The sequence below is a fragment of the Protomyctophum parallelum genome (assembly GCF_964188405.1).
Source record: "Protomyctophum parallelum genome assembly, chromosome: 7".
Lineage (NCBI taxonomy): Eukaryota > Metazoa > Chordata > Actinopteri > Myctophiformes > Myctophidae > Protomyctophum > Protomyctophum parallelum.
In genome coordinates, this window is record NC_139705.1 from 9,503,918 (window position 1) to 9,528,680 (window position 24,763).

Genomic DNA, 24,763 nt, shown 5'->3' on the forward strand with positions numbered 1-24,763 from the left:
AGTCACTTAAATGCTGTATGTAGAACAGAAATTACAAGAACAATGTCCTGGTGTAAATGTTCCCCATAACAAGACATCAATATGATGAAAATTATGATAATATTAAAGCGGCACTATGTAACTTTTTTTTTAAACGAATACAATATCTGTATGTTAAGAAAATATAATTTATACAATAGGGGTGGTTGTATTTTGTCTCTCTACTCTTCTATTGAGACATTTAGATCGTTTCAAAGTTCATGAGTCACGCAGAGTCCTAGACACAGGATCTGACATAAGTTTTTACCTGAAGGTCAAGATTCAATGAATCCCCCGACCTGAAGGTCAAGATTCAATTAATCCCCCGAGCGAGCAGGCAGGCTCTATTAATTCATTGGTAGAAATATCAGTATACTTGAAACCGTTCAATTCCAGGGTAGAAGAGGAAAGTTACATAGTGCAGCTTTAAGTGGTCAGTGGTCCAGCATGCTACCTATTAAACACCAACATTCTCTCAAAGAAATACACACCTCTGGCATTTCTTTGAGCAGAACCCACGCTACTAAGAGGGATCAGTCTATGGCACCATCGAGGTAATTATTTGCACATGGTGCCTCTGATATGTTCTGAAGGGCATCACGGAAACAGAAGAAACAACAATGCTCACAACTGCAAAAACAGAACTTTACACCAAAAGGCATACTGTATAACAAGGAATAGTACACTTAGCATAGTATCGTGTATCGGGAATCAAGTACTTCCAAGCATCATTGTGTGGGAAAGTCTCGAGTGTATTTACATTCCGTCGCCAGGGTCGTGCAGCGAAAATAGCCAATCTACAAGCTGACAACGTGCCATGTGAGTTTATAGATCGACTACTTTTGGTGTGACACCGTCATAAGATGAAGTATGGATCGGGGCTTTAGACGCTATTAGGGTTGTAACAGAGCATGTTGAGCTGCAGGTTCTCGTCCCAGTGCCTCAGGATGATGAAGAGCTGGTTGGCGGCTGACTTGACGGAGGCTACATCCCGGCCCTCCGGGACGCTCTGAGCACTCAGCCACATGCTGGCCTTAGCGGCGACCAGCTCCCACTCTATGAAGTAGCTGGCTGAGCTGTGCTCCAGCCAGGCGAGAGCCACGGCTGTGCCCCACACCATGCTCTCTGGATCCTGCCCCCCCCTCCTGGACTGCAGGCCGCCGGGGGAGACTGCGGCCGGCGGCGTCTCCAGGCTCTCCGTCTCCGAGCCCCGCCCGCTGTCCGTCTGGGAGTGAGAGAGAGAGAGCGGGGGCTCAGCAGTGGTGGTGGTGGTGAAGGACGAGCTGGACGGGCTGGCCAGGCAGGAATAGTCTGCGTTCGTGCGGGGACTTCTGGCTGAGTTGTGCGACAGATGGCCCAGGCTGGCCCGGTGGCTACTGAACGGCGAGGTCCACTTCAGCTTGTCCATGGGGACGTTGATGGCCTCACACAGAGCTGTGTCCAGGGGGAACGCACCGCAGGCCAACTGTAACGCCACCTGTGACATGGAAATAGTTGATTGATTATGTTGTATTGTTTTTGTAAATAAATCATTGTGCATTACATAACTTAAAAACATGATGAAGACATAATGGATGTACAAGACGGCAAGGTCTTGTTTCGGTGCTATCCCTTTGGACCAATGTACATTGACTGTACCATGTACTGTTTTGCATTTGTTATTGTCTAATATATATACACACACGTACACGCACACACACACACACACACACACACACACACACACACACACACACACACACACACACACACACACACACACACACACACACACACACACACACACACACGCCGGCATGGTACAAGAACAAAATGTATTAAAGAAGTAACATTTTGGTCACATTTGGTCATTTTCAGGCCTAGTCCCATAAAATCATGCAAGAGTCATCAAATCCAACAAATACTAGTTTCACTTGAAAATATAATATGAGTAAACCGAAAGATACAGGTTACTAAAAACAATTGTGTGGGTCACCTGACCTCTTATTGACCGATCCGAAAGGAATTGGCACTCAATTAAAGTTTTAGGTGAGAACTACTGCACCCAAAGTTTTGACACGACACATCACTTTGAATGCCACACACGACACACGCAGTCACGCATGCATCACTTTGAATGCCACACACACATATGAATAGTTACACACACACACACACACACACACACACACACACACACACACACATGCACACACACACAGTCACACACACACACACACACACACACACACACACACACACACACACACACTGTCACACAGTTCAATTGTGTGGTCATGCAGCAATCCGTTTGGCATTCACTATACATTATCTAGTAGCTACCAGAGGAATGTAGTCTTTGTTCTCATTGTCGCTTTCATTGACTGAGTCACTTGTCCTGCTGTGTGATCGACACATGAAGCCCCTGGCAGCCCGAGTCAGGAGACGAGTCCTGCTGAGGCTCAGTCTGACAGGAGAAAAAGACAAACAGAGGGAAAGGGAGGGACACATGCACAGCAGTAGAGTATATAAATTCTCTGGGCAGAATGAATATGCACAGCAAATTCCATGGCAATCCAGCCAATACAGTAGTTGTCACGATCTTGTATACCTGGGTCCAAAGTGACCAACATTGCCACCCTTAATGTTCAACCGAAAGAATGGGGCTGAAAACAGTACACAGGCAAAAGTGACAAGACTGAACAGTTACATCTTTTAGCCATTACATAATAAGTTTAGTTACCATGCTATGAATTAATCAATTAATTGATTTAGACTGTGGTACATGGTGGCATTAAGCACAGTTCATTTCTAGTTAAGCTGGGTATCAGGTACGGTCGCCCCTAAACCATCTCGCCCGTCGGTTTTTCTGCCGACCTCACGCCGACCGCTCGTTCCGACGGTTACTTATTCTTTATTTTGTTTTACTGAGAATAAGGTTAGAAATAAGTTTAGGGTTAGGCATAGTTAAGTTAAGGTTAAGTTTAGGTATAGCGTTAGGTTTAGGGCAAAGTTTTACTGAGGTTAAGGTTAGGAATAAGGTTAGGTTTAACCGTTTAAGCATAATATACTTAGGTTACTTTAGGAATACCAGGCCGCGCAGTTCCGCCGGCTGTACGCCCGGGGCGAGTTGGTCTAGGGGCGAGTCGTTTGGTATTCCTAGGCTGTTACCCATTTCTCTCCCTAGATCACGCACCTGGCAGAAAAAAGGCTCTCCACTGATTTCTGTGATTGGTCTGAGGTCACAGATGGACTCCTTTGGGTGGCTGATGATGAGTAGAGACAGTAAAAAAAGATCAAATAGAACTACTGCTCTATAAGTGACAGCAGAAGAAGACATATAAATATCAATCAATTTATTTGCGCTGTTTGTTTGTTTGCGTTTGTGTGCATGTGCGTGTGCGCATGCATAGGCCTACATACATCCGTGTGTTTGTGAAAGAGACAAAGGAAGAGAGATTATCAGAGCTCATCTGCAGACCACACAATTATCTTAACTTGGTACACTTGAACGAGAAAGGTCACATTAGGAAGAACAAAACAGTTCCTCAAATGCTGTTTTGAAGACTAATTGATAAGATCAATGGAATGAATAGCTGTTGTGTAGAACTTACCCTCTACAAAGTTGCATTTCTCCCAGCCTGATGAGGAAGGCGTAGTGCATGGGGACACACCATCCTCACCACCTTACACATCATTTTGGAAAAATGTCACATGAAAACCAAATCCATTTTAACTGTATAGGCCTACTCACATTTTCCCAAAACTAAACATTCTTTGGTTCTGTGACACATGCCACTGTAAACCACCATTCAGTCAGGAATGCATGTCATAGATTTAACCGTTTATTGCAACAAATGGAATACAGTTATTGGCGTTGATGACTCCACTGTTGATGTTCCCTGAATTAGTCAAGCAGCATGCTAAGCTAAAATCAGGGAACGCAATGCAGAAACCCCCATGAAGCAGGCCCAAAGCAAGACATTGAATTCAGTTTAACTTGAGCCATGTAATATATTTAAATCAAGTGTAACTTTAGAGCCACTGCATTTCGGTCCCTTTTGAGCCATGCAAGACTCTGAACTAGAGAATAGTGGCTGATTAGAAACAATTATTCCAAACCAATCACCGCCACGTGCCATTGCCTTTAAGAGATCCCATATCCGTTGCCCGTTATGCCCAGTTCTATATTGCTTCATAGCCTTATGGTCTATAACCCATGGAAGAGTGATGTGTTGCTGCCTTGAAATCTCACTTGTGCTGCACAATGTTGGCTATTTTAACTACCGGTATTCAAAAATGTTTTTCAAAATAGTAAAAACAAAAAAAGGCAAAGTAGTTTAGGGATAAGGGATTTAGAACTGCTGCAAACTTGCCTGCATCATTCCCATTTTCAATCACAGTGTCCACAAGGATCACTTTGTTAATTTTGTTCTGTTGTTTTTCCCTCCTCAAAATCTAACCCCCTGTTAAATGTTGTTAAGATGAAAATAGTAAATGTAAATAGCGCCTTTATCCAACGCGCTTTACATAGATTGTGCATTACATTCACAAATTCACACACACATTCATACACCGATGGCGGCGGAAGCCATGCAAGGTACCAACCAGCACATCGGGGGCAATTTGGGGTTCAGTGTCTTGCCCAAGGACACTTCGACATGTAGACAGGAGGAGCCGGGATTCGAACCTCCGACCCATGGATCATTGAACGACCTGCTCTACCTCCTGAGCCACAGTCGCCCCATGTCTCTGTAGAACACAGGGTGAATCTTACTGTTTTGTAGTAAGACGTCCTCAGTTTCTTCTGACATGCACCCAGACTGGGAGCGACCCAGCCCTACAGAGTAGGGCCTGTTCTTTCTACTCCCTGAACGTGAACTGGAGTGGGATGATCCCCTCTTCGGACCGTCACCTGAAACATACAGTACAGTTTCACATGCCAAATTGCCAATCTCTTTATAGTGCCATTTGTACCGTGCTACCTTGCTGTATGGTCCTAGACAATATAATTCAAGGTTTGTGAACATGCACATGTGAACATCTCTCCATCTCTCTCAAACCTAGACCCCTCCCCCCCCCCCCTATCAGAAAGCCGGAAAGTCTATCTTTTTTGTGATGTTATAGTTATAGGTTTAGGCATATTTTTTGTGAGGTTATGGTTAGGGTTAAGGTGAGGTTTAGGCATAGTTGCAAAATCGAACCAAGCTGCATCAGAACCTATACAGTATATGTACTATTATACATATAACCTTAACCGGCCATCAGCAGCACCCCACCAAATTCCTATTCTAGGGTTATATAAGTAATCTAAATGTCTGACTTACCAGCATTTATGTATTCAATACATGTTTGCAAGTACTCATTAGTGTCCAGATCAACAGGAACTAATGCTGTGTATTTGCTCAATATATTGCAGGCCTTGCTGGTGTGAATAGAATACAGTTGGTACCTCCGGCCAGAGCCTGTGAAATATAAATATAACCATAAATCAGTTCAGTATTCAAATATCATTAGTTACAGATAAATAGTTAAGGAAAAAGGGACGAGAGGTATTAAGTAAAACACTTTTGTTCTGTAATTACTCAAATACTCCAGAAAGTAACTCCCCATGCTCGATCTCACACTCCTTCTCTGCCATGTTCTCAAAGTCCTGTATGATAGATCTTCCCGCCATGTGATGGAAGGTCTCGTTCCAAAGCTCCTCGTGAACCTTTTCCTCACGCTCTCTGCCGTTGAGGTACGGCTCAATGTCAAAAACCACTTCCCACGTCACCGCCTTCCCACACAGCAGCCCAGACACCACGGCCTTGCAGTCCCCTTTTCCTTGGACGACAGCTCCCAGGTCAGAGGTGTCATGGTTCTCCTGTGGGGTTTCTGCCTCACACAGCTGGTGGCTGTACCCATCTGCAATGGATATAACGAGATGCATCAGTGATTTGTTGGACACACTTTTTTTGTTTTTTTGCACAAAACATTTTGGACTGCTTTTGATCATTTGTGATTCAGCTTCATGGCTCATTACTTGTATTTTTGCTGTGGCTATGTTTGCTTCTTCTCTCAATTCCCCTGTAATGCTTTCTCTGCCCACCTCTCTTGCTAACAGCTAAAAGCAAACTTTTCCATCATTAGCTCTAAACTGCTGTTTTGCTTCTAAATATATCTTGTCTTCTCAAGAACCCTAGTCCTCAGATTTATTTTCCCTTTTTTAAGAGTACTGTACAACTCATGTTGTACTAGTCACCAACTCAACTATTTAGGAGAAATTAAATGTAACATTTATAATAATATAATAATATGGTCCTCACAAATATTGTCACATACATTATACCACGCACATGTTCAGTGAATGCATCATAATTTACACAGAAAATGAAAATAGTTTCATTTAAATATCATATATGCCATGGGATATGATATTTATTTCATCGATATGACATTTTCTTTCATATGGATAAAATAGTCTGAATGATAAGAGAAAAATCACACCCCTGTGAAGTGAGAGATGCTCTTATCATTATACATAATCATACATACTCTCTACAACTGAATCTATGTGATTGGTTGGTAAAATTTACGTCATATTTGGCGGACATTTGACCTAATTTCTCCTTTCATTGTCAATGGCAAATATGAGACGTGTGGGGACAAGATTTAACGGACATTTGACCTCATTTCTCCTTTCATTGTCAATGGCAAATATTGAGACGTGTGGGGACAAAAGCTGTACAACAACAAGAACACTGTCCTTATTCTGATCCAACCTGTGTCACCAACGCTGCCGACAGATGGGCTGTCAGTGGAAGACATGGATCCGTCTTCCCCAGTGGCGCTGCGAGCTGCCGCAGGCTGCACACCGGTACCACCGGTACCAGTCTGGGTCTGTGGATGGACATGAGGCTCTGAGTCGGCCTCCTGCTGTGGCAGCGTCTCCTGCTGAGCGAGAGGCCTGTGACAGCTGCTGGGATGCCCCCTGGAGGACGTGGCGCACACGCTGGCCAGCTGTGGCTGCGTATAAGGCAGGGGGGCAGTCAGACAGATATTTTGTGAAGCCACTAAGGAAATCGGGACATCCTGAAAGTTCATATAATGGCCTGTTGTGGCGCTGTCATTGGGCCCAAAAAAACCCATATCCCCATAGAGGTCCATGTATTTGGGCCCAACTTCACCTAGACTGTATTACCTTAATAAAACATGGTCATGAATACTTTCTGCTTCCAGTCACTAGTTTAAAGTCTCATTTCTCATGTCATAATATTCTTTTTGGAAACTTATGGTCCCATTTATTTAAAAAATCACCATAAAGTCGCGTATGTTCTGAGGGGCATGGCTACCGTTACAGTCTATGAACGGGAGCCACCCCCCGTTCGAGTCAAAATAAAAACCAACTAAGAAGAAGGGGGGAAGTCCCGCCTCGTTGTCTGGGCCAGCCAATGGCCAGCTGGGCCAAAACGGATCTAGAAAGATGGCGATTTACAATACAAGGACTGACTGGCTTCATCTTACGTCCATATCAGACCCGGCGAACGCTTTGTCCATATTTTTTTTACAGTCTATGGTATAAGGTGGATAGTAAATCATTCTCATTCAGTTTCAATATGCAGAAGAAAGCTGTAGGATTCTACGTCCGAGCATAGACATGGTAACGCCCCGCCTGCCTCTGATGATTGGCTTACCGACACTGCCCGTATTACCAGACTTTCCTCCGAGGTGGATAGCTTATATGCCACGAGGTTACTCCGTGGTGGGAAATAATACAAGTACGATAGAATACAAGAGAATGACAGCTGGTACGCGCAACAGTAACATTTATTTTTGTAGAAGAGGCAAACTAATATAGTTTATGCCATTTGCTGTGATTTGATTTGGGCGTGTTCTGAATAAAACTAAAAGTGTTTGTGTTGATTATTGTGTAATTTATTTGTATGTGTAAACTTGAAACATTATTGTACTGTAAAAAGGTCTCTTTTTCCCTTGATCTTTATCTTTTTTATTATAATAGTATTAGTTTAGTATAATTATATTAATACACGATAATCAACACTTCATTTAGAACACACCCAAATCAATTCAATCAATTATTCAATCAAAGCAAACGACATAAACAATATTAGTTTGGCTCGTCTACAAAAGTTAGAAGTTAGTAACAAGTTCCCACCACGGAGTAACCTCGCGTCTCGGAGGACAGTCTGGTGAGACCATGGATGGCAAGACGGGCAGTGTCGGTAGGCCAATCAGAGGCAGGCGGGGCGTTACCACGTCTATGCTCCAACGTAGAATAGAATCAGGCTTGGGGCCGTATAGGTACTTGGCCATGATATAAATAATGAAATGTCAATCATCTGTCATCTTTATCTGTTGCTCCTTTGTTGTAGTAGGAACTGTAAGTAAAGATTTTTCTCTCTGCATCACTCTCATCTAAATTGGTGTCAAGATCACACTTTTAGCATGTGAACAAATGAGAAAAATAAAGGGAGGCTCCACACACTGGTGGTGGTTCTTTTTACATTTTAGCATGTGAACAAATAAAAACGAGCCAATCTGATTCTGCCAATTTATAAAAAATAAAGAAATGAGACCTGTTACATTTGCCCACCTAATTCTCTCACTGTCGTCATCATCATCACCATCACCATCATCATTATCCATATTGGTGACCTATCGGTTTCAGTGGCAAAAGAGATTTTTCAAATCCAATGGCTATAAAATATGAATGTAACTTTCCAAAAGAATAAGTAGGCACTTGACTTGCATGTGTTCCTATGTCTGTCCCTATGTCCCTATGTCCATGTGTATGTTTATACTAGTATCAACAGGTGCAATAATGCTGGGTGACCTTAAGTGCCACTTTTGAGCAGCCTAAAACACACACACACACACACACACACACACACACACACACACACACACACACACACACACACACACACACACACACACACACACACACACACACACACACACACACACACACACACACACACACACACACACACACAGTCTCACAGACACACCTGTCTCGCCATGTAATGAAAATCAATGGAGAGATAATGAAATGCCATTCCTCACTGACAGAGCACAGAAACAACAGATAAAGGTTCACAATCTCTGGACTGATAAACCCAGATAAACCCCTTCTACCAACATCACTTGAAATCATGTTCTGTAGTAATATTTCTCTATGGACTATGTTCAGATCAAAATGTGATATGTAAGATATTACAAACCATGTCAGGGTTACTCAAGTGTACTGAACTCAATTATCAATTAATTACTATGCATGAATGTGCCCCCTCATTCGTGCAGAGTACATCACTCTGTTGTATTCTTGATTACACTCCACGCAAGGCAAGGGTCAGATGGCTGCTTCTCATCCTAATACTTCTCCCATGCAAACTGTACATAAACATTGCATTTCCTTTGCTGGACAGAATGTTAATTTTAACTTAAGATATAAAACATTATTTCAGTATAACTAAAATAGTATTTGTAGTTTGTTTGTTTGTTTTTTGTGAAGGAGTGTGACTATTCACATGTCTAGCTATATCTGTATACATACATGCGTTATTATTGTCATGGAAAGCTTATTTATTATTAGCTCGTGAAATGTATGTTACTTCACTTAGGTAAATACCGAATACCTTAAATACCTACTTAATTCTTTCTTTCCCATGTCCGTACATATACGGACCGTGACGCTAGGGGACGTCATATCCCAGGTCTGTATACTGTATATACGGACCCCAATGTATACTCCGTCTATATAATGGTTGAGTCCCACGGCAGCTTTTAACATTGGTCCGGTTGCTATAAGGAGGATTTTCAAAACGTCCATAAATCGTAATCCAGGAGAGCTGTCCTTGGTGGATCTTCTGCCATCCAAATTTCGGATTTAATTTTGTGCCTTTGTACCGCGACGCTCCCGCCATGTAAAAGCTTCCGACGAAAGGTAAACAGTGTGTGCTTGTGCCAATGATACTCGAGTCGAGTGTGTGTAGCGAGTGTGTGTGTGTGTGGGGCAAACTCTGACTCTGAAAGTGAACACGTAAATCCCAGTTGACACTATTTATGCTAACAGCTGGCCGCAATAAAAGAGTTAAAATTAAATTAAATTTTAGGTATTTTAAGACCAGTGTATATAAACAGTAGCTCTTCTACAGGACAGTTCTACCTGACATTCATTCTTCCACTGGGTTCCATGGTCAGGGCTTATCTGCCCAGACAGCTCCTGGGCTCTAGCTCTCCTAAGAGGGTTCTTCTCCGCCACAGAGCTGGGGTCACTGGCAGTGTGGCCCCTCTTTGATGGGTTGTTGCAGTCCACTATCTGGTTGGTGCTGTACGCACGTCTCCTGGCTTTACCTTCAACCCCTGAAATTATTTTGAAGAGTATACACAAACACCCAGAGACAAAAAAAGAGCGATTGTTTGATGGAGGTATTCTTATGATGAACCCATCACAATAATCCAGTACGAATCCAATATTGTGTGTGTGTGTGTGTGTGTGTGTGTGTGTGTGTGTGTGTGTGTGTGTGTGTGTGGGGAGGGGTTCTTACACATGGCATCTTGTTCTGTGGTAACAGGGCTGCTTTCGGACATGGTGTCCTGATAGGAGTCATACAGAGGGACAGAATGTGTGTCCATCTGCGTTCCCTGACCATCAAAAGCAGCTTTCACAGAGTCTTCTTCTTGAGAATGGTAGAACACGGAGCTTTGGGACTCATTAGAACGCATCATGCTGTACCGCCTCCTCTTATCCTGTTGAGAGGGGGGGGGGGGGTTATACAAATTAATTACACATCCAGACAAGTTTTTGGTCAAACTCTTATTTGCAAAGCTCAACAAAATGGTAATTCCCAGTCGGTTAAGTTTCACATGTGGACGAGGAGACAGAGCCTGAGTTATTCTTATTTGTGTGCCGATGTTGCACACCAAAAATAGCAGATCTACATTGTCTTCCTTACTTGTTATTAGATATATTTGGCTTGTGGCTCCATTAAAAAATTTGAAAAAAAATTTTTTTGTCGTTGTTCAGACTTACAAGCAGATGCTAGTATAGTGAAGTATTGAGTGTTTAGTCATCTGTCGTTTTTGGACTGGTGATGAGGTACACTACTACAGTATAGCCTATTACTTACAGACTTGGGGTTTGAATGGTAGCGGGTTGTGTCACAGACCACACTGTAGCCAATCAGACGGTCCCCGGGAAAGAGGAAGGTGTTGCCAACAGGGGAAAGCAACACCTCCTTGGTCTCAGGGAACAGCCAGTCAATGGCAATGTCACTGAGCACGGGGGACATGGTTCTCTTTAGGGACTTGATCATCTGTGGAATAAAACATTGTTTTTTGTTTTGTTTTTGTTTTTTTTGCATTAATTTACTATAATTATTGGACAAGTTCAGTTAGTTATTTTTACACATTTTATACATTTGAAAACTTGTGTGTACTTTCTACTTTTGGTATTTTTAAAGATTTATTTATTGATAATGCCGATATCATTTACAACAATGAATTACAGAATCATGATTTATTTTTTGTTTAAAATGAACCGTGCACAATCTTTCTTCCAGACAGAATAAACAAGGGTTCAAATATACCTGTAGAGTGTAACAGTTTTTAGCTCTGGAGCAGCCTGGTTTTAATTAATGTTTTGCTTGACAACGTGATTAGGTAATTGCTAATGGCGTTCAACCCTTGCAACTGCTCAGCTGAATAATGGCCTCTCTGTGACATTCAGAATAGCCGAGTGTCAGAGAGAGAAAATGAATACCTTGGGCTGCAGTCTCTCGCCCTCTGCTAGGAATTCTGCTGTTCCATTAGAAGCTGTGGCCATTCCATGTACCAGCCTTCTGCAAGCATTCTGACCAATACCAAATGTATGGCACCTGCACAAACACATGCCGTTACTACAGTTCACAAGGACCGTGAACCAGTAGGCGGAAGAAATATCATTTTACTTAAAACGAAGTAAACGAACAAAATAATTGGCATTAAAATATACTTACAGTACTCATTATGCAGAATAACCCATTCCCATTATTTTCAAAACAGCAGGTTTTAATACTTAAATAGTAATAATAATGTATGTTTTGGAATAAAATTCCAAATCTGCAAAGTAACTTGCAACTAGTTGTAAAGTTATATTTGCCTCTGAGATCTGGAGCAGAAGTAAAACAGTTGAAAATGTCAATACTTAAGTGACTCAAAATTGTTTTCAATGTTACTTTAAACCACTGCTGTGAACATAGCTATAGGTAATATGTGACTGATTTATACTTATAGTTGCTTGGTGGCGGCGCAGGCCGGAAATAGCAAGCTCAAAGTGCATCACAGTGACATGTTGTGACTTGTGAGCTATTTTCTGCTAATTTAAGTATAAATTAAGCATAATGAGACACTTCTTAAAGATACCATGATTTTTTCCCACCATAAAACATGATCATCTGCTCTTATCTATTATAATATTAAAGAACTTGTACCCAACACATGGCAAGAAACCCAAAGCCACAACAGCTACGTCGCTATTGCAACACCCACAACACCATCTTACACACTACACCCACACACACTCACACGGCAGTGACGTCACACACTTACCTTCGCAGTGTTCGGGACCTATCTCCTCCTATCGCGCCCAACGCCAACACTCGATACCACCCGCCAAAAAATGATCATTGCAGTGCCACCAAAGATGCCTCCCGTCCACACTCACGGCGGCAATGCATTTGTTTACTACAAACATTATCGCCCGAAGCACCCACACCCCCGGAACACTGTTGCCCTTTCACCACGCTAAATTCGCCAGGTCTATGCAAGTGAGCACAAATTACATGTGAGAAAATTCATTCACAAGCCCACAAATGCCATTCAAATGCCATTAAACACACACTACGACTCGCTTACAATTCGCGAACCTGGCAACACTGCCCTGTCTTCTAATAGGCCCACACTAGCTCTCAGAAGTCAGAATCTGATCCTGATCTCCCGCAGGAGAAGAGAAACAAGGAAGACGAAGGAGAGGAATTGTAGCCTCACGATTTTGCTTATTCCTTCTAAATCTCTGTATTTAAACTATAACTCACTCAGCGAATCTCTTAGTTACATCAACATTGTACTTTGTCAGTAGTTTGTTTGTTCCTAAATATTACGATTACACGGATCACTTTTGCTATTTTCGCCTGCCAGCCAACTGCCGAGTACACACGCCTGCACACACACGCACACGCACACGCACGCCTGGCTTGCACACACACACACACACGCACGCCTGGAAGCCACGGTCTCTCTCTCTCTCTCTCTCTCTCGCCACACACACACACACGGCGGCGCCGCGGCAGCGAGACAGGACGTTATAATCTTGAGTTTCATTAAATAACTGTCTTTCTCCGCACGCGCACGTGCGCACACAACATTATTCAAGTGAAATGCGTAACGGCAATATTGGGCTAATATAGGCTACCAATACAGGACGTTATAATCTTGAGTTTCATTAAATAACTGTTTTTCTCCGCACGTGCACGTGCGCACACAACATTATTCAAGTGAAATGCGTAACGCCAATATTGGGCTAATATAGGTAATAGCTAGGCTACCAATATGTGGGTAGCCTACAGGCTTTTACTAAACAATGTTTAAATCAATCGTCTAATAAACAACTAACAACTACTATGCAGTCAGTGACATGCAGAGAGTGTCAGAGAGGCACTGTAAGAGGAGAGAGAGAGAGAGAGAGAGAGAAGCCAGGATTAGATGAAAACACAAGCAACTGAGCGTGGAGAAAGTTACAAAGCACACCATTTGCTCCAAGGTAAGTTGTTAGTTGTTTATTAGACGATTGATTTAAACATTGTTTAGTAAAAGTTGACGTTAATAGTATGATTTAGTAGCAGGGAGGGTGAATGAGTGACGGCCGCGTCCTCCACCTCCAGAATGTAAACGCACCCACGGGAAAAGGAATAAAAAGAAATGCCCCAAACGTTCTACAGACACTTGCCTGAACTGTGCAGCTGATACATATACCTACAGCATTGTCATATTTAAAAGCTTTATAGCTTCTCTCAGCTCAAAGCGTGTATGAATAAGGAGATAAATGAACAGCTGACGTCGGTGGGAGAGGACGTCAGCTGTTCATTTATCTTCGGCCGTACAGACTCCATTTGACGCTTTTCACCTCTTTTATGAGACATTTACACCAAGCTGTCTGTTGCTACAGTTCCTACTGTAATATAGAATGTGTAAAGGCACAAAAATCTGAAGCTCTTTGTTCAACAACACCACCTTCTGTTCCGTTGGTCATGCATGTGTTTTGGTGTGTTCACATCTTTCAGACAGTCTACTTTTTCATATCAATCAAGTCATCTCAAGCGGCAGATGCAAAAATCGTTTTTTATATTAAAATTATATATATTTTTAGGGCCATGTCATGTGGTCTACCTGCAAAGCCTTTGTGATCTATACTGGTAGATCCTGATCTACCTTTTGGGCACCGCTTAACGTCAGATCAGCCGTTTTGTCGGTCAGCGCCAAAAATGCTCCCCGACAGCATAATCGGAGCAAATACCGGGCAGTGTGTATGAGCCATAACGTGTTGAGTACACTACACTAATAAGGACACATAATAATAACTAATAACCCATCCGTTACTACATGTGGAGTCAACTCCCGCAATTTCCTTCTTCCCATAGTGAGCGGCAACGTAACTCTGGGATGAGCGGCCGCGAAGCGGCCGCGAAATTCTAGTTGTTATATAAGGAGGAATCATTTTTTCAGTACAGTAGGCCTATTTGTTAAAATGTCGTTTTTATGTGGGCCCCCCCACCAGTTCATTAAGTATGCCTGGTTTGCCTGGTGGGTGCAGTGATGGGTGGTGATCCACCTGAACTGAAGCCGCATCAGTTGTATGATAAAGGGGGAGGGGTTAGGGGAGGGGCTGATAGTGTGATGTCACTATATTAGTGTTTTTGGCACGTTTGACTGTCAAAGGTTCATCCTCCAGGAATAAACCATAAATACAAAGTTAATACATCATTGCACATAAAAATTACTCCAGGGTGTCTAATGAAGTACTGTCGCCTCATAGACACACGAAAAACTGGAAAAATACAAAACTTGTGGCACTCCCTCTTTAACTCTCTGAGAAATGTAGGTTTTTGACAGAAAGTTCAAAAGATGCTACTGTAGGTTGTGTTATCACGTACAGTAGTATCACACACAGTGATCCTGTCATATTGCCTGACGTTCGTACATAATGTGATTTGACTCAAATACAGAGTTGCAATGGAAAACAGATGGAGCCGCACAGGAAATTATCCTCCATCCTGAAAAGTTAAGGCATGCCTGCAGCTTCTCAAAGACCTCCAGGGAGGCTTGATAATGTTGTGTTCTTCATCATAGTTAAAGCAATGACATATCAGTTATCTTAGTTGTTAACCACTTGAACCCTAGCGTTCTTATTCTGGGCATGTAAATATATAGGCAAACATAGCAGCTCTACAAGATAATTAGGTTAGCTTAATGTAGATACTGCTATTTTCAGAGAAGAGATTTGGCCCTATATCTTCCCTTACCCCTTATCCCTAAACGTATTTGCCAATTTTTACAATTTTAAAACATTTTAAAATATTACAAATATAGCCCATCTACAAGCTAACAACGTGTCGATGTAGATTGGCTAGTTGAACTATTTTTAAATGTTTTAAAATAGTAAAAAATGGCAAATAAGTTTAGGGATAAGGGGTAAGGGCGGCGCAAGATGGAGCCCTTGGTGTAGAGGGAAAAAGGAGGCAGTCAAAGATAGATCGCTGGAGGACCTTTTTGTCAACAAAGTTTACTTTGGTCTCTGACTATATTATGCTGGTTTGTAAAAGCAGCAGTGATCATTATTGTGGATGTGTGGGTGAATTGTCTATGCTCTAATCATCTGGGGGGCACTCAGCCATTAAAGAAGAAAAGACAAAAGTCAATTATTTCCTGAATGATGGAGGGTGTGAGGTTAAATATATGAGTTGCAATGATGATGCCATGATTTTCCTCTATTGTGCACTTATAATGTAACTCTGGGAGAGCATTATATATTTTTTTCTCTTTTTTTTTACTGAGAATCTAGCCATTTGTTTGAGTGCATATGCAATGACATATCATATACTGTATGAGGGAGGGTACTAGGGTAGTGAGCAGCTCACACGTATAGTGACTCTGTGTGACAGAGCTATGGATATGCTATAATCCTCTCAAAATGAAATCTTGAAATTTGCACCTTAGTCATACTTCTGTCAAATCCTTTTGAGAATACAAGTAGTCTGGCAGAGTCACTACGTGTGAGCTGCTCACAGTCCTCCCTCACCATCACATAGGGACACTGGAACCCACGCAGTGTCCCTATGTTGGGCATGTGGAAATAATGTTTTTTTAATTATTCAAAATTAGTTAAATTAGCCAAGCTACAAGCTCAGTTTTGTGTGACACACCACCATCACAAGTATAAAATAAGACTTAAGTAGTTAACTCTGAAAATGTTCTGTGTATGCCCTAATACAGTGTATCTGATCTCTTTATCTGATCTCTGATCTGTGCTTGTGCCATGGCTGTGGTTTCGGTTAATGGAATTATGCCCAATCCACTCCCAACTCTAAAAAGCCAAGTAACTACTCCAGAGTCCAGACACCAATCCATATCAATTTGGGATGTGTATTGCAGTGCCTGGAGATTTGATTCCCTCTCTATCCATTCATAATGGATTCAGAACCCTGTTGTGTGGGTGACATTTTTGCAAAAAGTTAAGTGTCAAAAGGCTACAAAAGTAACTTTTCTAAAAGTAATTTCCAACAGTTTAAATGTCACACTATATCCAGGTCCCCCACGCATCTTCCCTTGTGTTTCCCTGTGTGCCAAGTTCTGCCTCCAATCAGCTCCTCAAATCCCTCTGCCTTCAACCAGGTCATCGTCACCTAACCTCGTCTCACCAGGCTTTCCACCTCGGAGGAGGAGGAGGTTATTAAAAACTGCCCTTATTCACAGCCAGTGCTTTAAACATATATGTAATGTAACAAAAAAGGTGTAGGCTGAAGCCGAGGCTTTATTATGCCTACCCTATTTGAAGAGTAACTTTCTTAGTTACAAAACAAAACAAAACCGCATAGAGCTTAGTTAAATTAGAATCAATATAGGCAGATTTTAGCATGAGATAACCAAGAATACAGAAATGCAAGTTTTCATGTCCATCTCTGCTTGGCCTATTAATATTACGTCTATTTTAGTATTTAAATCTTTTTATTATTCGTTTTGTAAATACACTTTCCTGTGTGATCGGGGTTGCAATATTATTCATTATAAATTGCATTTCCATATTATTTTACTTTGCTCATTAGTCATTTCTCATCATGTTTCCCTTATTATTATTATTATTATTCAATATATAGTATCCTAGTATCCTTCCATTTCGTCTCCTTTTGAGAACAGTGAGAAAGCACTATTGTGTTTGTTGACATTCTAACCGCGATACATAACTCATTTGCATACTTAAATGATTGACGATTGATCCCCCTCATTCCCCTGGTAACGCTATGAACTGTGGGTAATTTCTTTGCCAAAGTCAGCCAAAGTCAGCATCGATGCTGACTTTGGCAAAGGTCACATAAAGGGGCGGGGCTGAGCCCTCACTGACTTACTCAAGCCCTCGTGGACTTCACATGAACGCGCACCTAAGTCAGTGAGGGCTCATTGAGTCAGCAAGGGAGCGGATTGGAATCGGGCCAGATTGTCATTTCTCTCTCAAGACAGCCACTGCCCTAGCTAGTAGTGTTGTTGTTATAGCAACCAGAAGTAAGCGGACTAAGAAAGGGGAGGAGCCAAAACGAGTTCCTGTTTGTACACAAAAAAAGAGGTGGTTCCCCCAGAGGCAGAAATAAGAGGGGGGGGGGGGGGGGGAGAGGGGGTTCGCAGATTTCAGCAATGTAACACGCTTTAGACTGCCATGCAGGTTCTAAGGACCCTTAGTTTGGTATGCATTATTCCACAAACCCTCATAACTCTGAGATTGTAAGGGTCCATTTGGTACTGTATCTAACTATCATATTTCTTTCTGGGGACCTGCTGGAAACCCCTCAAGGATCCCTGGGGGTCCGCATGGACCCCACTTTGAGAACCACTGCCACAATTAGTGATAAGTTCTTCAAGTACTTCAAGTACTAATTTCCCTTTCCCTGCGTTCAGGATCATTCAAATCCTCATCTCTCTGTTCGTTTGCCTGATAACCTGCTTGCTTGCCAGTCAGCCTGCCCACACCATTCACCATCGCTGCTCAACTCCCGACCTGCATTCTCTATAAACTTCCTTAAAACTCACCTTGTCTCCCGGTGCCTTGTCTTCTGCATTCTGGTTTGCTCTGAGCTCCACACACAGTAATACAAAATACCTAGTTTCAGGTAGAGCGCTCAGCGCTGGTTATCAAAGTGAAGACCCCAAAACACTAGGAGTCCTGAGGGGGTTCCACAGGGTCCGCAGCAAAATAAGGCACAGCTAACATCTAAACCGTATTACATTTTTCGACTGATGTACAAGCTCACAACACTAATAATAAAGAAATGAAACTCCATCAAAAGTAATCAAGGAACTCTACTATAAAAACTTGACATTGAACCAAATTGTCAAATAATATTAGAAAGAGACAAAAAATAGCAGATCTACAAAGTCACAACGGCCAGTGCTTGTCAGGGTGTGGGGGTCCACGGTTCAAATGTGATTAATTTTGGGGGCGTTCACAGCCTGAAACGATTGAGAACCAGTGATGTACTGTACGCAGAGTGGAACATTTACCTGGTGTAGCGCGCGTGACTGCGTACCAGCTCAATGACCTTGCCTGTGTTGCTGACGGCACCGTCTGTGAGGAGGAAGAGCAGGCGGGGGTGGCCACTGAACATGGGCTGCCTCAGGAGCCAAAGGAGAGGTGTCAGGATGTTGGTGCCCCCCATGTCAGCCCGGAGCTTCCTGATATATTCACAAGCCAGGGCCAGGGTTTCCTGGGCCACGGAGAAAGAAACAGGAGCAAATACTGTGCTGTATATAAATCCAGAGTATTGAATGTGGACTTTATTTTTGAATGATTTTAATTTAAAATAGTCAAAATAGCAGATTTACAAGCTTACCACGTTTGTGCTTGTAGATAGGCTACTTTTGTTATTCATCGTATGACAAATTATTTAAATGGTTAATGAATAAAACCTTATTTTAACCAATCTGTATGGTGTTGTAGACAGAGCTACCAAAAGGTAGATCGTGATCTATACCAGTAGATCACAAAGGCTGTAGAACATATGACAATATGACATGCCATAAAAATATTATATAAATGTAAAGAAAAAGGCATCTGCCACTTGTATTAAGGTGACTTGATTGATTGACATAAAAAAGCTCAAACCTACACTGAAATACAAGTTTTGTATCAACAATGACAAAGACGTCAGTAGCATTACAAAGTTATACGGTATACAAGAAAACCCTACCAATTCAAAAACATTCCCCCTGTATAAGTGCGTTTGTCTTATATGTAACCCCATCGCCACTATTCCAAAGCCCCCACAGGTAGGCCTACATTGTTTAACTATTTTCAGCAATTTGATTTTTTCTTCTTCCGGTGGGTAGATTTGATTGAGCTTGTCATTTTGAAAGTAGGCCTACCTCTTAAGTAAAACAAAAAGTGTGGGCCCCCCTGTGTAGTATATTTATTGTTAAAACAATAAAACTAGCACATCTGGAGTGGTTTGAGTTTGAGTTGGTCTCGCTACTCTTCCATTGTTCCAGATGTTTAGACTCTGATGGTTGACAAGTAATACTGCCTGAAGCAGTGATTCCATCTTTATTGGTAGAAGTTTGTGTCCTACACTGGAGATAGAACTTGCGGATTGCAGCTTTAATTTTAATCAGAGAGTAATGAATAAATTAACAATGAGCATTTAATCATACAGTTGTTATACCTCTTCATATCTCTGGCTGGTGGTGAAGAGTGTTCTGAACGTGGAGCCGAAGCCAACAACGTTGAACAGGCAGCCAGGCACAAGGCTCTTCAGAATCACTATCATGGTATCCTGGGGGAAATGACACATCGCTCATTGAGGACAAAGCCAGGGTGTGACTCGTGAGAGGATTCAAATTAGGGGTGCAACAGTTAATCAAACTCATCGATTTAATTAATTACATCATTTAAGGATAAAAGAAAGACAGGCAAGACCCTGATGCAAGTGTTTGACATGTCTTAATGCCCAGTAGTCTGGGAGCCGTGGGGGTGAACGTATGGTTTCGTCAGATAACGTTTTTTTCTCAACTGATTCTTGTAGCTTGAGGTCACCTCTTAAGAATTCAAGAGGGTGCCCAGTGATATCCCTTGGGCATTTTTAATTATTAACCCCTTAATGCCCAAAACAAACAAATCCCAGAAAATAAAGCTTAATGTAATATTTAATGCAAAAATACTACTAAATGCATATTTGTTTTCTACAGTGTTTATTAATGTGGATATGCACAATGTATTTTATTTCATGATTAATACATTATTAATTAATGCATATTAACCCCTTCATGCCTGAAAACCCTCAATCCCATAAAATATGTTTTTGAGGGGCCCTAACCCCTCCTATGCCCAGCTTTCTGTGTAACATTAGAGCCGGTGAAGACGGAAAGGTGAGGATGCAAATCCTGATTGGCTGGAATGACATTTGTGATGATTTTATTGGTTGAGCATGGAATGTGATGTATAATGATGTATGATATTGATGATGTATGATGATAAGAGCGCCCCTCACTTCACACGGGTGTGATTTTTTGGAGGGGCGCTAGCCCCTCCTATATACAGCTCTTGACCCCACACGTCTCAATATTTGCCATTGACAATGAAAGGAGAAATTAGGTCAAATGTCCGCCAAATATGACATAAATTTGTGGCAACAGGCATTCTGATTGGCCAGTATAAGATGATGCATGATGATGTACGATGATAAGAGCGCCCCTCACTTCACACGAGTGTGATTTTTTTTTAGATCTAAATTAATCAACTTTGCTTCATACCGTGTTTATCCATGAATGTGGATATGTACATCCATCCATCTTCAACCGCTTATCCGTAGTTGGGTAGAGGGGGCAACCGCTCCACCAAAGAGCTCCAGAGCAACATTATAGGCCGTAATGTCAGGTCTCTTTTCGCTCAGTTTTGTTCCCATACCAGAGGCACATTCAATGCATTTTGTCCCTTCTGGACTTTGGGTTAAAAGTTCTAAAATATTAGTGCAACTTTCGTTCATTTTTGACCCCTCTATCACACAGAACTATGTTTTTTGTGTCCATATCACTATGCCCAAAAAATTATTCCATCAGGGGTCAAAGTTGAACAAAAGTTGCTCTAATATTTTAGAAATAGGACAATAATACAAATGACGTTAGTTTTATGAATTAATTCACTTTTAACAATATTGACCAAAACCAGAGCAGAACTCCCACCACGGGACTCGGGCAATCAATTAATACAGTTGCAACCAATGATGCGTAGCCTGCGGAGTTAGTTCAGGCAGACATACTCGAGGGGGTTCATGCCGCTATTCATGTCAGTGGAAGTTGCTCAGTGGCGTTTTGAAGCACCCGGAAGGACTGTCTACTTCCGCCTTTTTTCGCAGATTCAGCATTTTGGTGCCCAAATGCGGAAGTGCAACCGAGCGCTCAATGTTAAAGCCCAGCTGCACGGGGTTTCCTCGTCATGAATCCACGGGTCCGCCTGCAGTCCTTCCTCTTACCACTAGCTATGGCCCAGTGCTTCAACGTTGTAGCGCCTCACTGGCCCCTTGGTTCATGCCATGCTCAAAGGCGCATACTATACTCAAGCTGGAGTGTGCCAAAGTTGGCCTTAGGCTAAATGCCAAGAAAACTGAGGTTATCACCTACAACATCTCACCGGAACATCCACCTCTCACAACAACAGGAGGCACGGTGCTGAAGGAAGTCAAGGACTTCAAGTACCTGGGCTCATGGGTCAACTCAACCGAGCATGATCTGAAAGTGAGGAAGGCACTTGCATGGAGGGCCCTGAATGGCATGACCAGTGTATGGAACTCCAATCTCCCCCGACAAATCAAACTCAGCTTCTTCTACGCAACAGTGGAGTCTGTTCTCCTATATACGGCAGTGAATGCTGGACCCTGAAGCCAACCCTGCAGAAGTCCCTTGACGGGTGCTACACCAGAATGCTGCGTGCAGTGCTTAACATCAGCATGACTGTACATGTCACTAACAAGACTCTGTATGAGGGATTACCAAGAGTGTGCCAGAAAATAGCAGCCAGGAGAATGAGACTAGCAGGACACTGCCAAAGGCATCAAGAACTGCCAGCCAGCAAACTGGTGCTCTGGGAAACAACACACGGGCATCGATCACGAGGACGCCCCACGCTAACATACGTGGATGTACTCAAGCGCGATGCAGGAGTGCAAAGTACCAACGAACTGGCCGGATGTATGGAGAATCGGGATGACTGGAAACGACGATGGAGGGCTCGTCTGAGGACGACCTAGAGAGATACTCAAGGGGTTAACATGCTTTATTACTATGTGGGTGTATAAGCGTGTGCAAGTCCCACACGTCATTCGCTGATGTGGCAGTCAGCTGACCAAATGGGCGGGCTACTTAAGCTCTGCATGCTCTTCCTGCCTTCCTCTGCATATGGTTCCTGGTTGTTATGTGATGTTTGCTCCCACCAGCACCACCAGTGGGCTCTGTTATTTATGCTCCCCATGGGGGTCTTATTGTATATCTATCTCCCTGCTCTTAAGGTTTTACGATGGTGTTTAATCGCGCCGAGCAGGGAGAAAATGCAGCAGAGCCAAACGCCAAGTCTAATATCGTATGCACACTTGTATTCTCTAATAAATATTGGTTAAATCTATTTGTGAGTTGTCTGACTGAACTATATTAATGGCAAGTATTTCATACAGCTTAAGTTAAAAAAATCTGAACTAAGCGAGCTGTTACGGCCAGCCATAATTAGGTTATTTTGTATCTGTTGTTTCCTGTGTTCTGAGCCTGAGGTGAAGAGTTGATGAGAAGTGGAGGAGACCTGCGTCATCATGAGACTGATTACTGGAGAGTGCTTGCTGCTGTGGGGAATTAGTCCTCTCCACGGATTGGCCGGCTCTGATGAGCCCTATGACACCAGCAGTGGATTGGGTGGTGGCCACACCCGATCTACTATAAAGCTCAGTCACAAACAGTCTATTCAGACTAGGACTGGCAGCTTCAGGGCAGCAGGGAATCGGTCCCCCTGTCCTCTCACCACAACCTGCGACCATCCTGTCCAGTTCTTTATTTGGAATACGTTTTTGAGTTCTGTTTGATTTGTGTTTGTAGTTGTGTTTTGTTAGTTCAGGTTAATTTGGGTTTGTTGTATATTTTGTAAATATTCCTGATTGTGGGCTGTAAATAAATGCACATTCCGTTTTATTACAATTGTCTTTCTGCATTATATGTTGCTTCCCCTAACCCTAGACTAGGGGGCGTAACACTGAGTGACTGATGCTGAATAGGTTTAAGTATTGTAATTAATGATTAATGATCAATTTTCTAACCCATTATAGCGGGAGTGAGTCATTATTGCAACAGGTCGTTTCAGGGAAGCAATCTGTTGAAGTAGGCATCCAGCTGTGCTTCGAACGAGCATGATGGAACGCCTGGTTTGGATTGTGATTCTGCTTGGTTAATGGTCAAATATGTTATTTCAGTATATTGACAGCTGAGCTTAATAACAGCCCTGGTGTCAAGCACCTGCTGCTTGGTTTTGCGCTGTATCCAATTAATGCAGCTCTGTCAAGGTTAATTTCTCAACAATGTCTCTAACCGACCCAGTGTTGGGTTGGAGTTGAGGTGGAGGGAGAGAAGAATAATCATTTTCATAAAACTGTAATACTCAATGACCTTCATTTTCACGTACAAACTTTTCCCTACTGGGTATAATTCAAAATGGTATATTATAATTTTCTCAATCCACTTTTTCGGACGTCAAAGAATTTCGTGGCCTTGTAACCACTTCCCATGAAAATCGTATTTCTATTCATGCGAGTGGAGTCTGGTCTATGGTTTCGGGACTACAGCGTTGACAGACAACCTCTTCGTCATCTTCCATCTCCAATCAGTGAACAACACTAGCCCAGAACACCTGATTGCAGCTTTCAGCAATCATGCCATGCCGGGGACACATAACAATTGTGGAGAAAAAACCCTTCAAAGGCAGAAATGCCTAATTTGGAAGACGATAGTACAAGTCTTCGGATGACATTCAACTGCAGGGCAGTACTTTATTCAGCTGACTATGTTTATTAATTTTGGTGGAATAATATTTATGTTCTATAGACCTGTATCATTCTGTCAATTCAAAACATGTGGTCATGTTCAACTTGAACATGACCACATGAATGTATGTATGCCACATGTAGGCCTATGTAAATTAATGTATTTAAATTTAAAAATTTGATGGTTTGATCTCACAACCCTATTTTTGTGGGAAATCTTATGAGTGCCACCAACAAGAGTGATTTGTGTAGAGCTGTGTGCGCACCAGAGCTTACAGTCTTGCAGCCTCAACGTTTTTGAAACAATCAGTACGCAAACAGTATCTTAGAGTGTGTTTCTACTTTCTTTAACCCATTTTGAACGGTGACCCCTTTTGGTGTTTAAAGCATTTATGTTATACTTTAGCTATTGAAAAATAGCAGATCTACAAGCTGGCGCGCTATGAACT

General features: G+C 42.3%; 1 protein-coding gene across 1 annotated transcript in view; it reads right to left on the reverse strand.

Moving 5' to 3' along the window:
* Window positions 1-901: 901 nt before the first annotated feature.
* The window catches only part of vwa5b1 (von Willebrand factor A domain containing 5B1), a gene marked incomplete at both ends in the record, with an annotated part of 30,648 nt that continues 6,786 nt past the window's right edge, over window positions 902-24,763 (reverse strand). Inside the window, 14 exons of the mRNA XM_083769256.1 lie at window positions 902-1,495; window positions 2,341-2,464; window positions 3,194-3,263; window positions 3,612-3,683; window positions 4,775-4,912; window positions 5,325-5,462; window positions 5,608-5,904; window positions 6,762-7,005; window positions 10,169-10,365; window positions 10,551-10,752; window positions 11,133-11,318; window positions 11,765-11,879; window positions 18,808-19,010; window positions 19,965-20,075. Coding sequence (XP_083625382.1) covers window positions 902-1,495; window positions 2,341-2,464; window positions 3,194-3,263; window positions 3,612-3,683; window positions 4,775-4,912; window positions 5,325-5,462; window positions 5,608-5,904; window positions 6,762-7,005; window positions 10,169-10,365; window positions 10,551-10,752; window positions 11,133-11,318; window positions 11,765-11,879; window positions 18,808-19,010; window positions 19,965-20,075 — 2,691 coding nt within the window. The remainder of the gene's footprint in view (window positions 1,496-2,340; window positions 2,465-3,193; window positions 3,264-3,611; window positions 3,684-4,774; window positions 4,913-5,324; window positions 5,463-5,607; window positions 5,905-6,761; window positions 7,006-10,168; window positions 10,366-10,550; window positions 10,753-11,132; window positions 11,319-11,764; window positions 11,880-18,807; window positions 19,011-19,964; window positions 20,076-24,763) is intronic.